General features: G+C 47.2%; 1 protein-coding gene across 1 annotated transcript in view; it reads left to right on the top strand.

Moving 5' to 3' along the window:
* The first annotated feature begins 3697 nt into the window (after positions 1-3697).
* ATG10 (autophagy related 10) overlaps positions 3698-16346 on the top strand; it is a 760473-nt gene continuing 747824 nt past the window's right edge. The window contains exon 1 of the mRNA XM_078677772.1: positions 3698-3790. Within this exon, the coding sequence (XP_078533898.1) occupies positions 3698-3790 (93 nt within the window). The remainder of the gene's footprint in view (positions 3791-16346) is intronic.

A 16346-nucleotide genomic window follows, 5' to 3' on the forward strand; every position in this document is an offset into this window, starting at 1 on the left:
ATTAATGGAGATACGGGTGAAGGGTCGTTAATAAAAAAAAAAAAGGACAATTGTAATGTAAAAGGGCTTCTTGGCGCTGTGCAGTGCATTCACTGAGGTTCTGTGTCTGGTGAGTGCACGACAACCACGGGGGGCTCTGAACGTCTGTCACTGCCCTTTTCCTTCTGTTGTCGCTGATGCAGGGCTCGCCTGACACGGGGAGGCTTGTATGGTAGAGTGCAATCCTATGACTGTGGGGGTATCTATAGTGCAGTGCACTTCAGTCACTTGGGGGCAAGAGTTGATTTGGCTGTGGTACAGTGAGGTGCTGTCTCTGGTGCTGTGCAGGACAACCACTGGGGGCGGGGTGGATTATCTCGGATATAGTGCTCGACTGTCAATGATGATCTTTTATCGTGCAGTGCATGCCCGTGCTCGAGGTTTGCCTCTAGTGTAGATCACGACTGACACTGGGGGAGGGGGATTATTTTTAGTGCAGTGTCCCGTGCACGCCTGTAAGCTGGGTGCTGCTTATATTGCAGTGCTCTCCTGTCACTGATGTGCTGGTGCTGTGAACTGGTAACGGAGGTTGTCTCTTATGCAGTGCACTCCTGTCACTAGGGTTTTCTTACTGCTTCTGGCGCTCTGCACGCACATCACTGACATGCTGCTGTTGGTGCCTGCACGACGGGTATGTGTGTATGTGGGGGGGGGGCAGGGCTGACCTGACACGAGAAAGCTTGTGCAGAATAGTGTACACTTGTGACTATGGGATCGTCTCTAGTGCAGTGCACGTTATTCATTGGTGACAGTGTTCCTGAATTCTACAGCAGGGGGCACTGGTGGTGCATACAGTAGCCAGATGATGGCTGGAATGGGTATGTTTTAGTACTCAACATGTACGATACGTTAGTATTGTACAGTACAATGCTTTGCTGCACTTGAAATTCCCCAGTTGCATTCTGCGTGCCTGCATGTTGAATGGAAAGGTGCTCCAGATGCGGCATGTATCATTGATCTACTGCAGGATGAGACAGTTTGTGGCTGTGCACTGTCCGTGCTAATGTATGCTAAGTGGAAAGGCTTTGTGTTAGCTAGAGGTGTTTATGTGTGTGTGTGACTCTGTTTGTGTGGGTGGCTCTGTGTGTGTGTGGGTGGCTCTGTGTGTGGCTGGGTGGCTCTGAGTGTGGCTGGGTGGCTCTGTGTGTGGGTGGGTGGCTGTGTGTGGGTGGGTGGCTGTGTGTGTGGGTGGCTTTGTGTGGGTGGCTCTGTGTGTGGGTGGCTGTGTGTGGGTGGCTCTCTGTGTGTGGGTGGCTCTCTGTGTGTGGGTGGCTCTCTGTGTGTGGGTGGCTCTGTGTGTGTGGGTGGCTGTGTGTGGGTGGCTGTGTGTATGTGGGTGGCTCTGTGTGTGTGTGTGGGGGGGTAGCTCTGTGTGTGTGTGTGTGGGTGGCTCTGTGTGTGTGTGTGTGTGTGTGTGTGTGTGTGGGTGGCTCTGTGTGTGTGTGGCTCTGTGTGTGTGTGTGTGTGGAGCTCTGTGTGTGTGTGTGGCTCTGTGAATACTCTCTACTACTCTCTAATGCTCACCTATTGCCATTGTAAATGACAATACCATTTATTTATGTTTTTAAGATGAAATGTTTATGAAGAAAAATGTCATGAGCAATGCCAATAGCTCTACCTTTAATAATGCCGAGACCATTTCATTGTAAATAATAATAAGTGTGTGTGTGTAAATATGTATGTGTGTGGCTCTGTGTGTGTGTGTATGTGTGTCTCTGTGTGTGTGTGGCTGTGTGTGTGTGGCTGTGTGTGTGTACCTGTGTGTGTGTAGATATGTGTGTGTGCCTCTATGTGTGTCGCTGTGTATATGTCACTGTGGCTCTGTGTAGATAGCTTTTATTGTAGGTGGCTCTATATGTGGATGCCTCTGTCTGTGTGAGTGTGGCTCTATGTAGGTGGCTTTGTGTGGATAGCTCTGTGTGGATGTAAATGCAAAAAGTAATGCATTTGCAAAGAATAAAGCTATTAGCATTGTAAATGACAATGCCATTTCTTTAACGATTAAGCTGTTGCCTATGTAAATAACAAGGCCATTTATTAATAAAAACAAAAAAAATAAAGAGCAATGCCAATAGCTCTACCTTTAATAATGCCGAGACCATTGCATTGTAAATGCTTGTTTTTTTTTTTATCAGTTAGCCTCATTGCAGGCTGGGGCGGCAGTTAGCAGCATGAAAGGATGTGCCAATCTCCAATCGGATCAGAGTGCATCGGGGCAGCCATCTTGTGGTTGGCAGAAGCAGGCTAGAGTTGCCTCCCACGTCCCTGGGTGTATTAGTGGTGCTCCGCGTAGGTCAGGCAGTCTCGCGTGTGAAGCGGAGTCTAGCGCTTTGCCCATGCCAGCCTAAACACTTTCCCAGACCTGTGTCAGCAGATCAGGCAGCCTTGCGGGTTCTTGTGGTCGAGGCTGCGGGAGCGTCCATCTTGGAGGCAGGCAGACTCCAGCTATGCTCCTTTAAAGTTTGTAGTCAGCTGTGAGGTGGTTAGTCTATGAACGCTGTGGAGGGAGCAAGACCCCGCTGCGATTGGTGGCGGTGGTGGATCAGTATAACCTCCGGATCGTATGATCGTGCAGGGGGGTTCTATACGGATGCCTAGCGTGGCCATCACGGAGTCAGGTAGCCTCCCTTAGCTGGCAAAGCTCTGTGCCGGACTCGGGTGCATTTCTTTCCGCTCCAGGATTTATTTACAAAGCCTCACTGGATTGAGGTCGGCTGTGGGCCACAGGAACTGTTGCGGTTTTGATCTGAGGCTGTCGAGGAGTCTTGCGGATCTTTACACTGCGGTCTCCTGAGGGGGCATTACCGGAGCGTGGATCGACGTTTCCTTGGCTTTCTAAGGGTTCACACTGACAAGAACTGTAATTATTACTTGAGGTAGGTACTTACCCCCCTCAAATAATAACCACATTTCTTACAACTGTTCACTAAAAAATCTAGTGAGTCTATTAGTTTACACCCGGCTCCCTAAAGTCTGGGATCATTGGCACTTAATACTGCTTTGAGGTTCCACAAACCTCTTTCAGATCTGGCTGAAAATAGGTTGAAGTGATACAGAGAACAGCCTCTGCCATATTGGAGGATCCTCCATTCCTGCTCTGCGTGATACCCTAAGACAGATAGGCTTCTAACAACTCTACATATGTATGGGGTATTTGTATAGCACTTCCCAAGCTACAAGGCACTAGAGTGCAGTACAGGGTCAAAACTAAATAAATAATGTAAGGTAACTACAATAGTAGTTTTGCATATCTAGGCTGCTGTTTGGCCCCTGATGTGTTACAACGCTCCCGGCTGGTATACCCCGGATGTTTTACAAAACATCTTTCTATCACGGCTGTGCCCAATGTCCTATGTTTGACAGGCTACCTCAACACCATCATCATTATAGAACCTATTAGCAGCTTACAGTTCACACTTGCCAATCATACTAATTTAGGCAGTAGGCTGCTGCTTTTTCCGCACCACTACCTCTACATATTTTGCCTGCAATCCCACTATCTCTTTATGAGGCCACAATAGAAAAGAATATGAAAAATAAGACCAGACCAGCTAATGGTTAATTGACCTTAAGGTCATTGCAGAACGCAAGATCAGTGAAAGTGTGAATACGAGCAAATTTACTTGTTGGCAATTTTCTGTACTGCACAGGTCCCAATATGCTAACTTCAAAGGGAAATGGAAAATATGAAATTGCAGTAGACAGCCGCGTTTTCCATCAGGGTAAAGTGAAAGGGCGGCCTCAGCAGAAGGTGAGATCGTCACACTTGAAATATTTACGGCACAGTAGGCCTCTCTATGGGGACACTGTCTCAGAAGGGGTGGGAAAGTACTTGGGAGCCCAGTGTGCAAAATCAACAACTGTCAATGTAGAAGTGGAGGAATACCCTGTCCTGCAACTGAAAAAAAATGGTGTGCATGTTTACAAATACTGTAGTGACGTGGTGAGATACCAGATTGGACAAATTAAGTTTGTAGTGTGTATGCCAGTTGCGTTATAGCAGTGAACCCCTCTCCATCTCTTTAATTCAGTTTGTGTTAAAATATATATTTCCCTTCACTTTGTCCTGCGGTGAAGCAATATTTGCTGTATTAAATCTGCCACAACAGCTTTGTTTCTCCTTGTTTCACTTCTTTTCCCCACTCACGTCCTCTACTTTTCCCTGATGTTATTTCTCCTGCTTTTCCTACCTCTCGCCTTCACACTTTCTCTATAGATCATGATGCTCCCTTATCCTCCACTCTCTCCCTCTACTCCCTGGCCTGTCTGCTTTCATTCAACCTTACCTCTTCCCAAAATGATCCATTCACCAATAACTGTTCTTTCTCCTCTCTTTGTTCCCTCCCTGTTCCTTTCTGTGCAACACATTGTAACCATGCCTTCCATTTCCCATCTCCTTTTCCATACTCCCATATTTTCTTTTTTCTCTTGATCCCTCTCCCCCTTACTCTAACCATATCACCGGAATTCCCCTAGCCCCTCCTTTTTTATTTTTTTAAAGTTCAAAAACCTTTATTAGGGCACATACATCTCACACAGCTTGAAGTCTACAACCCTAGGGCCGGCAGCAGAATATAAACAATCAGAGCGTGTTGATAGCATGAAAGAGACACAGCCAATCTGCCGGTAACCCGGGGTTCCGGCGGCAGCAATAACATAATGAAATTGGGACAGTGTAAAGTCAATGTATCTCCGCTATCCTCCTCCCATCCCGCCTCCCAGAGCCCGAGGCAATCTCTCTTTGCAAGTCACTGTTGTGAGATCGGGACCTGTAGGTATACCAGCATGAGCCCTTCCTGCCAATTAGTCCCTGAACTAACCCCAAAACTCCCCCACCCCCCCCCCCGACCCAACGAGATGTAAAAGAGAAACCCCCCCTCCCTGCCCATTATCCTATCCTTAAACGTCGTAAGTAGATTTCCACACAGTGCCAATGCAGACCCCCTCCCCCAGACCGCCCCACCCTCCCCATTATAGCAGCCACCTAACTCCACCAGTGCTCTTCCTCCCAGAGCCCCCCTGTGCCACCCCACCCACGAGCTAGGGTGAACAGAGCAAAGTGTAAAGGGATCTGTCCTCTCACCACTCCAAGTATGTAACTGTAGCTGTTCCCTCCTCCTCTATATGCAATGTGATCAGCTTAGGAAGACACTAACTCGTCAGCGCCCTACACCTCCTCTAGAGGAACATGGTCATGATCGGACCCCTCCCGCTCCACCTCCACACCACCCCCCGCGTTCATATAAGTCTGATACAACCCCCAGAAGTTCTTCGGTCTGCTCACAGGGGGAAGAAGTTCACTGTAAGTCTGTGATTGTGTGCAACAGTACATCACATCTCTTGCCCATCTGTTCTTAGTAGGCAACGGACCTCTCATCCAGCACAGGGCCACAACTCGTCTGGCCATCAAAAAACCCATATCGGCCAAGCAACGTACTGCCACGGGGAGTGGCTTGGAGTATCCCAGCAACGCCAGTGCGGGACTAATTAGAATTTCCGTATCCAGTATCCGACTCATTTCTAGAAACACATCGGTCCAAAACTTGTGAATGCCGGGGCAATGCCATGCCATGTGCATGAAGTCCGCCACCGGTGTATGACAACGTTCGCATTCAGCAGACTGCCGCAGTCCATATCTATGCAATAGTTCTGGCGTGTAATACACGCGTTGCAGAAATTTGAAGTGGATCAATCTGTGTCTACCATTAAGGGAGATTTTCTTCGTGCTGTTACAGCAGTACAGCCACAATTTATCCCCAATCTGCAGTCGCAGATCACTCTGCCACGCAAGCCTGGCCTTCGATGGAGAAGGGTCTTTAAGTGCGGCTCCTGCTTTAAACAAATTGGTAATCAATTTGCGTGACGATGCAGTTTTGATCACATACGTAAGCTCCGGAATCTCCGGGGGTTCAGCCTGGTCTGGACCCAAAAGGTCCTTCAACGCAGAACGTACCCTATGAAACTGAAAGCGCTGCAGAATTGTGGTACCGATATCCAGGGGAGCAGTTTGTTCCCAGGTTTTCAGCACTCCGTCTTTAAACAGATCTCCCATCGTTTGGATTCCTAGCTGTGACAGAGCGCGTGCAACCCCTTTCTCCGTCAACGGGGCGAGCCACTCTGCCCACTCTATTGGCATCAGAGGGGAGTACAGCAACTCATGCCCCTGCTTCCGTAACAGCGCGTGCCACGCATGATTCGTGGTCTTAATTGAGTCCAGAATGCCCACCCTGCGGTCCACTGGCTGAAACACTGTAGAAGGAGGAGGGTAAGGGTCTGTGAACAAGCGCTCTAGGATCACATGCGGGAAATTAGGGTCTCCATGTATCCATGTATGTAAGTGTGCAGCCTGGTCGACTCGGTAATAGCGCTCCATGTCTGGCGCGCCCAGCCCCCCCTGCTCATATGGGAGCATCAGGACCTGCCATCGCACTCTGGGCTGTTTTCCACCCCATGCAAGCCTAACAAGAGTCTGTGTGAGGGTTTTGAAAAAGGCCTTAGATAAGACCACAGGGATGGTACTGAAATAGAAAAGGAACCTGGGTAGGACCACCATTTTCATGAGGGCAATCCGCCCCATTAATGTCAGCGGAAGTTTGCACCATGTATCCACATCTTCCACTAGTTTCGCGTAGGCAACTCCATAATTCTCCCGTATCAAAACATCGGGGTCTGTATGGAGCTGGATTCCCAAGTAGCGGACCGGCTCCGTCGTCCATTGCAGCGGGTACTCCATGTCAAATGGCAGTGTCACCGGAGTCAACGGGAACGCCACTGACTTGGCCCAATTCACCCTCAATCCCGAGAGAGCACCGAATCGAACCACCTCCCTCAACACTGAAGAGAGGTTAACTTCCGGGTCCCGGACATACAAGAGGGTGTCGTCGGCGTATGTAGAAATACCGATCTTATATGTGGGAAAGTTATTGCCTTCGTGGCTATGGTACTCCCGTAGTGCGCAGGCCAAGGGTTCTGCCACCAAAGCGTACTGCAAAGGGGAGAGTGGGCAGCCCTGTCTAGTACCTCTACTGATTGGAAAGGCATCCGTGACTCGATCACCTATTCGCAATCTGGCCGTGGGCAGGTAGTATAACGCTCCAATCATCTGCAGAAAAGGTTCGCCCAGCCCCAATTTCCGGAGGACTCGCAACATGAAGGGCCACTCCAGAGTCAAAGGCTTTCTCCATGTCTAGGAAGATGGCCATTGCTTTAGACTCCTGTCGAACATGCTGCATTGTCCCCAGTACCGTACGGATGTTATAGGTAAGATTGCAGTTGGGGATAAACCCGGCCTGCTCTGGTGCAACCAGCTCGGGTGCTAGTAGAGCTAGGCGGGTGGCTAAGACCTTCGCGTATAATTTGGCGTCAACATTAATCAGGGACAACGGCCTGTAAGATCCGCACTCCCTAGGCGATTTCCCAGGCTTGAGAAGCGTGACAAGCAGAGCTTCACGCATAGAGTCAGGCATGCAGCCCTCCAGGCAAATGTCATCGAAGAGGGCCGACAAGTATGGGACAAGTTTGTCTTTAAAGGCCTTATAAAATCACACTGTGAGCCCGTCCGCACCCGGGGCACTCCCAGAGCGCATCCCTTCCAGTGCGTCCATTATTTCCTCCCTCTGAATGGGCATCATCAGAAATTCCCTCTAGGAGTCGGTCAGGAAAGACATCTTAATATAGCTTAGGTAGTCATCTATTTCCTCCTCTATTTGGGAGGACCTCGATTTGTATAAGTCTGCGTAGTAATGTCTAAACTCTGACAGTATCTCTTCTTCTTCGGTGAGTACTGACCCTGAGGTTGACACCAACTCGCCTATCACTAGAGGCTTCTGTTGTAATTAAAAGTGATGCTTTCTTGTAGGTTGCACAGGTTATTTATTCGAGTACAAACAGCAGTCTACCAAACGCTTGCTGGCCAGGCACAAACTGACTCCAATAGGTTCTATGTGAGTCAGAGCCACCTAAGTTCTAGAATATAGAATAGAGCAAGGGAGAAATAGGAATCATAGAGTTGAGAAAACAAGTGATATGTTTACAACACATCTTCCCTCATTAATACAGAAAAAAACATAAGATGAAAAACAGATACTATTAAGCAGAAGATAATCAAGTTAATCACAACAATAATCATTCAAGTACACAGGTGGTCTGCGGTACCTTGAGTGTCTGGCATTCTCAGAATTGACAACAGAATCAGCAACAGAGGGAATGGAGGTGGTGTTAGCCAAATCACCATATTGCGAATCAGTAGCATCACCACCACCGACACAGTGGCTCTGGACAGGAGCTGGAGTAGAAACACTAGAATCTTCTGAAGAAGAAAACATATAACCACTATTCCCCTCATTGATGACACTTTTCCCACGAGATACAGAATCACACTTACTCAATTTTTTGTACAATGCTACTCTCCTCAGGTTCCAACTCTCACCATTGGTTAAAGTAATATAATGAGGAAAAATATTTTTTTACGGTGAAAGGACCTTTAAATTTAGACAAACCTTTAGTAACTCTTCCAGGCCTCACCTTCACTAAATCGCCCTCTTGAATTTTTGAAGAATTAGGCTGAGAACTGGAAACACCCTCATAGTGTACATCATCAGATATCATGTTTTTCATCCAGGAAGGGGTTAGCTTAGTGCTAGGAACCCTGCCCCGCATGATTTCAAAAGGAGATCTGTTACCTGAACCATGAGTGGAAGTGCGATAAGCATAAACCATTTCCTGTACTAAGTCATTAGCAGGAACACCTTGAGCGATGGCCATCTGAATGGTACCTTTCACAAGTCTGTTCAAACGTTCACACAGACCATTTCCTTGTGGGTTATAGAGAGAGGTCCTATGGTGTTTAATGCCAAAGTTACTTAAAAAACAACACATGGACTGCGAAACTAATTGTGTCCCATTGTCAGTGACTACAACGCTAGGAGAGCCTTCTTGCTGAAACAAAGACTTCAAATGTCTAATGGTTGTGTCTGTTGTAATATCTCTTAAAAATTCAACTGAAAGCCATTTGCTAAAAGGATCAATAGAGACTATAGCAAAACGCTGAGACAAAGGCAACTCCTCCATGGGACCAATGAAATCAAAACATAAGGTATGCCAAGGTAACTCAGGATGAAGTATTTTCCCCATGCTAGATCCAACTGCAACTTTCAGCCTTTTCTCACTCTCCCTACAATATGTCGATGTTTCAATCCAAGAAGAAACTTGAGAGTCCAAACCAGGCCACCAAAAGTTGACTTTCAACCTCTGTTGCGTTAACGTTTGTCCCAAATGACCCTCATGTGCTAAGGCTATTAACCTAGACCTCAGGGTGGAGGGCGGGATACATTTCTCTCCCCGCATCAAAACATTGTCCTTATATACAGAAAGTTCATCAATGAGCTTTAAGTACGGTCTCACACTGACATTAACACAACTCTCATGTCTGGAACCAGCTCTCAATAACTCACTAACTTCTCCTAAGACACTGTCTTTTGACATGGCATCAATCCACTCATCCTTTGAAAAGGACCCTTCACCCAAATGAAGAACATCATCAATCCAAGCAATGTTGTCATCACAACACTCTAAACAAAAATCTGATTGGTTCACATCCTGTGTGTCAACGGACAATCTTGACAAACAGTCTGCCTGAAAATTCCTCCATCCCTGTAAATGTGATATGTCAAATTGATACTCCTGCAATTTTGCCGCTAATCTAACAAGCCTAGGAGAACCACCAGTGGCACCACCGGGCGAAAAAATACAGACAAGTGGTTTGTGATCAGTCTTCAAGTTGAATTTGGCACCCCAAAGATAAGCACGGAAATAGTGTGTACCCCATGCCGCTGCCAATGCCTCTTTTTCGATGACCGAATAATTTCTTTCAGAGGTTGACAAAGTGCGTGAGGCAAATGCAATGGGGCGATCACCCTCCTTGTGCTTCTGAAGGAGTACTGCACCAATGCCAGTGGCACTGGCATCAACCAACAGTGTCGATATTTTCTTGGTATCAAAAGGTGCTAGAATGTTTGCATTACAAATATCTTTTTTTATGCTGGTGAAACAATTCTCATGCTCAACTCCCCAATTGAATTTACACCCTTTTTTTAATAACTCTCTCATGGGTATAGTCTTCTCTGAAAATTTCTCAACAAATCGCGAATAATACTCAATCAAACCCATGAAGGAGCGCAACTGGTCCTTGTCTGCAACCGTATGGCTTTCAACAAATCTTTTTTAGGTTTGACACCATCGGCTGATATTTCATGTCCCAAGTAGTCTATATTTTGCACAAGAAAAGTGCACTTTTCTTTCCGCAATGTGAGACCAGTGTCTTTAACTCTGTGCAAAACATCCCTGAGTACGCGATTATGACAAGCTACAGAATTACCAAAAAGCAGAATGTCGTCTTGAAAGAAGATGACATTGTGCAATCCCTTGAAGATCTCGCTCACCATCCTCTGGAAAACACTGGCTGCTGATACTAAGCTGAATGAGAGCCGTGTGAATTGGAAAATACCCTCCGTAGTTACAAAAGCAGTGAGTTCTTTGGACGACTCATGTAGTCTCACCTGATGGTATGCACTCTTCAAGTCAAGTTTAGAAAAAAACTTCGCTCCTTGAAGAGTAGACACCATTTCTCCTATATTGGGCAAGGGGAAAGTGTCAGCAACTACACACTTGTTTAGTGACCTGAGGTCCACACAGAACCTCAGTTTGCCATCTGATTTTTTACTGATCACAACAGGCGAAACCCAAGCCGAAGCTTCCACTGGCTCAATCACACCACTCTGCAACATTTCATCAATTAGAACCTTTACATCATCCCTTATGGACAGAGGTACCCTCCTTAATTTGTGTTGGACTGGAATACTGTTTTTCTTTAGTTTGATGAAGTGGGAGTACCCTTTAAGTTCACCCAATTCATTATTGAAAACAACTTTAGACTCTTCAAGAATACTGTCAACACTTTCTTCCTCAATGACCATAATTTGTTTTTTTGCTCTGGGATTAATGATGATATACAGGTCGTATTGATGTACCCATCCCAAGATGGGCGGGCCATCCACCGATACATACACTCGACCAAATATAGACCTTTTCTCAAAAACAATGTCAGAGTCAAAATAACCTACAATGTCAATTTTTCGTCCTTGAAAACCTGTAGGATTAATGTCACTTTGAATAAGATCTTTGTTCTTCCATATGCTTGAAAATAAATCCTGTGGTATAATCGTATAACGAGATCCGGTGTCTACCATCAAGTACACTTGGTGTTTATCTATAAGAAAAAGAGCTTTGGGTCTGTTCTGGCGCCTTTCTTCATTGACAGTGACATCATCATTGACAACCAGAAGCCTGTCTCTCTCACTCACACTCTCATGTATATAGTCTTCCACAACGGCTACTCTTTGTTTGGTTTTGGCTCTGCACATTTTAGAGAAATGTCCCACACGGCCACACTTGAGGCACTCTTTATTCGCAGCAAAGCAAAACCTTGCTTCAGAGGAGTGACTATAACTACCACACCTTGAGCATTGTCTGTTGCTGGAAACATCCTTTCTCTGGAAATATTTAGATTTGTTTTTAACAACAGCAATGGATTCTTCCTCACAATGCCCACACTCCGGATTGCTCTTTTTAACAGAAACTTCAGAGACGTCTTGTTGTGAAGTGCTTTTCTTATGGGAGTCAATAACTCTCATACAATTCTCTGACTCTTCTATGACTTTTGCCAAATCGATAGCTGCCTTCAATGAGGGGTTCTTAGCCGCCCACAGTCTCTCTTGAATTTTCTTGTTAGTGCACTGAACCATAAGTTGATCCCTTATGAGCTCATCATTCATGGCTCCAAATTTGCATTTGATAGATAATTCCCTTAGACGTGCCACAAAGTCATCTATAGATTCCGCCTCTCTTTGATGTTGTGTATAAAACTTATATCGGTTCATCACAAGATTCTCCTCCTTCGAAAATCTTACTTCTAGCCTAGCAATGGCTTCTTTGTATTCATCGGGCATAGCCTGCCCATTCGCTTGTAGTGCTATAGGCAAAAAACGAAAAATTCTCTGACCTTCTTTGCCTAATGAGCTAAGTAGAATGGCTTTCTTCCGCTTTGCAGAAAATTCTTGCCCATCTAATGCTTCCAGATAATTGTCAAATACTATAAACCAATCTTCCCATGGAATTTGTGGGTTTCCAACATCAGTCAAAAAAGAGGTGGAAGAATAACATTTATAGGAGCATTTACCTGTTGAGCCATAATGTGTATACGCTAACCCAAATTGCGAGAAACAGATTATGTATGACTCCTAATAGAACCTTCTTGAGTGACTCTGAACTCTGGCTTTTACTAGAATACTTTTCTGAGTAAACTTTTAGTTTGACATACCTTTATAATTTCTTAGAAAATCGGAGTCTCAGGACTTGCTTCGTTGTGCATCTAAGCAGGATATGGAAACACGAAGCTTTGAGGAATTGCCGTAGCTAGTAAATATTCAAAATGGCCTCGATCCAAACAGAGGCTTGAATTGGTTGAAAGCGAGGCTTGGGGCTCAGCGCGAAGAGTTACTGTGACGCGCAGCCTTTATCAAACCCTTTCCCCTTGCGCAGGAAGACAGAGAGGAATGACGCACGCACAGCGAGCGCGAGTCGAGGAATGATGGGCGCACAGCGAGCGCGAGTCTAGATTCAAAAGATGCGGGTTACTCACAGTTCGTTGCACTGTCTAACCAAAGCCAGGTAAATCCCTCAGTTTTGAAGAAACAATATTTCTTTTCCTTCTTAGACTTCCGATGTATACAGCACTTAGTGGGTTTCTTTTGCGATGGTAGCTGTTGCTTGTCTTTTTTCTCGAATCTGTTGAAAAACGTCTTCTTCTACTCACAGGACACAGCTCGCCCTCTTTAGACCTTCTGACCAGCAGGAATCGTCGCCAAAATGTTGTAATTAAAAGTGATGCTTCCTTGTAGGTTGCACAGGTTATTTATTCGAGTACAAACAGCAGTCTACCAAACGCTTGCTGGCCAGGCACAAACTGACTCCAATAGGTTCTATGTGAGTCAGAGCCACCTAAGTTCTAGAATATAGAATAGAGCAAGGGAGAAATAGGAATCATAGAGTTGAGAAAACAAGTGATATGTTTACAACAGCTTCCTGTCCCTACGTATAACTCTCGCCAACAGAGAGCCGGGCCTCTCCCCCATTCCATACGAGCGCGCAGTAGCGTATTTGCCCATATGTTGCACCTCCCTGTCCGCCTCCTCATTATATTCGGTGAGTAACAGTTTGATTCGAGCATTAATATCCGCATCCGGCCCAGCAAGCTGGAGCGACTCAAGGGCCGACAGTTGGGTTTCAAGGAGTTTTAGCCGCTGCCTGATCGATTTAAGGACACTAGAGTGCTTTGACATGGCGACACCACGAATGAAGACCTTGAATGCCTCCCATACAGTCTGGAAACTGTCAACTGAGCCAACATTCGTGTCAAAGAAGTTGTCAAATTCCTCTGCCAATTCCCCTCTGAATACCTCGTCTAATAAAGAGTACGGGGGGAACCGCCATGTAAATGAAGGGATTCTCTTTATAGGTGTTTCCAGTATCAGTAGCAGTGGCGAGTGGTCCGAAAGGGTACGTGGTAGGATTGCGCACCCCCGTATGCTGCGGAGGACCGCTTGGGAAGCCAGCCAGTAATCGATTCTGGTATGAATATTATGATAGGCCGAGTAGTGTGAGAATCCGCCTCTCCCCGGATTTCTACTTCTCCAGACATCTATAAGATCAAGTTTGATAAGTTCCGCCTGCATGGTCAAGGCAGCGTTCGATGGTCGTCTGGCCGGACCAGCGGATCTATTCAACTCCGGGTCGAACACAAAATTAAAGTCACCCCCCCAAAGCATCTTGGAATGTATGTGAGACCTGCATCGGGTGGCTAGAGCGCTATAAAAGTCTGGGGCATCATAGTTTGGGCCGTAGACATTCACCACAATGAGATCGTGTCCCTTCCCAACGCATCTAGAAATTTAATAACGGCCTTCGGGGTCTGCCTCGAGAGGCGTCAATCGTAAATTAGACTTGGGATTGACCCATGTGATCACCCCCCTGGAATGCGTCGTAAATCTTGCGACCGTACTATTACCCATAAGGCCCTTGGTAGTCAACATTTGGCTCGTAAGTGGCAGGTGTGTCTCTTGAATAAGGGCAAGATCTATATGTTGCCTGCGAAGATAATTCAATATTTTTCTGAGCTTCCGATAATCATTTAGCCCTCTCACATTCCACGACAACATTCTCAGTGAATTTACACAGTTATCACCAGTTTGCATAACAGAATCAGACATCCCAGTTGCGAGAGCGTGTAGACATCAGGTGACATCCCATGTCCCATGGTACGAAACAGTGACTAGTATAATCAACACGGGAAAGGCAGGACAAGGGGGGCTTAAGGGCGCAGGGCGCCCGGCACATGTTAGAAACTTGAACGATAAGGGAAATCTGCCAGCAGTGACTGTGGGCTCAATCTCAGCACAGGCATTATTGGTAGGCATAGAACAGAACATCACATCAAAAACATTCCCCAATCCACCACCCCCCTCCCACAGCAGACCCACCCCAACTTGGCCTTGCCGACCCATTCCCACCCAAGATCCTACAACTAAGCATGAGGACCAGAACTTCAATAAGGCATAGCGCACAGGGACCAGAGTCGCCAAACAACACCCGACTCACTATGTTATCAGTGCGTTACATCTGGCCACCCTCCCTTCCCTGCCAGTCGCCACATGTAGTACGACCGGCACAGTTATACATCTACTCTTTCCACACTCCAGTGAAGGACACGTCCCCCCACCCCGCAATCGGCAGCTCACAACGCCCCAGTAATACTCCAAAAACAGCATGCCCGTTCACCCACAGCATTCCACTTTTAAGGCCCAGGTCCCATCCGGCAAGGGCACAACAACTTATCAGCAGGAAGGCGATAGTTCTCGGGGCAGACAGTTGTAGTATCAGCAGCTCCGCAGTTCAACAGTAATTCGCAGCAATCAACAAGTGGACACCCACATGGCAAAACATCCCAGTAGAGAATGGTCCGAGTCACTCTTGTTCATCAAGTCTACTATGCTCTCCCTCGGACGGACGCTCTGGAGTAGCATTCCGTTTTTCTCTGGACCATTTTTTCAATGCTTGCTGCAGTTCGTTAGGGTCAGTAAAAATGTGGGAATGGCCCTGTCTGTTGACACGGAGTTTAGCATGGTACAACATCGCATAGTCTAGCCCCAATTCCCGCAGGCGTTTCTTGTGTGGAGCAAAGTGTTTTCGCGCCTCCTGCTCTCTGGCTGTGAAGTCAGGAAATAAAGAAATCGCCGATCCTTCATACTGCAGGTCCGCTTTGGCGCGGGCCAGCCGAAGTGCCGTGTCTCTATCCAGGTAATTGAGTAGTTTAGCTATGATTGGCCGTGGGGGCATCCCCGGGCGCGGTTGGGGAGCTAACGATCTATGCGCCCGTTCTACCACGAACATCGGTGAGAACACATCGTCGCCCAGGAGAGTAGTGAGCAATTTCTCGATGAAGAGCTCCATCTTGCCAGTCTGTGTGGACTCCGGCAGGCCCGTTATGCGGAGGTTGCAGCGTCGCGAACGCGCCTCTAAATCCTCTGTCTTGTCCTGAAGGGTTCTCATCAGGTGCTGCACCCGCTTGTTGGCAGTATCTAGTTCCGTCTGCGCTTCCTCGATCTCAGTTATTCTCCTTTCTGCCATGTCATGTCTCTCGGTGTGTTTGTCCAGGCGTTCCGCCATGCGGTCCATCCTGTATGTCATGGCGTCCATTTTTGTGCCTAGAGCTGAGATACTTGACTGCAGGCTCTGCTCCATGGACCGGAGCATGGTCTTGAGGTCGGAGTCCGCTGACTGCTCGTCTTCCTGTGGCGGAATCTCTCTGTGCTGCGCAGGTGAGACCTGTGTAGGAAGTCTACGCTGCGCAAAGGGGAGCTTGCTCTGTGTCCTATCTCCCTTCCCCATCGCTGCTGTTGAGTGACCCCCAAGCAGTGAGAAACACAGAGTGGACCTCTCCGTGGGCTATGCAGAAGTGGCCAGGCTACCCACCACTGGGTAAGGCAGTCGGTAGTATCGTCCGAGATTCGCCGCAGTGTACTAGGGGTATAGACGGCCACATGACATCTGCGACCTGCACCAACCACGCACAGTCAGTCCCACTGGGCACCACCATGCTCCACCGCTATCCGAGGCAGGACACTATGAGCGTTGTAAAGCAGGCGGTATCTGAACTCACCGCGCTGTCTTGTAGGCGCACCGTGGATCAGCAA

The sequence above is a fragment of the Lissotriton helveticus genome, chromosome 2_1 (genome assembly GCF_964261635.1).
Source record: "Lissotriton helveticus chromosome 2_1, aLisHel1.1, whole genome shotgun sequence".
Taxonomy (NCBI): Eukaryota; Metazoa; Chordata; class Amphibia; order Caudata; family Salamandridae; genus Lissotriton; species Lissotriton helveticus.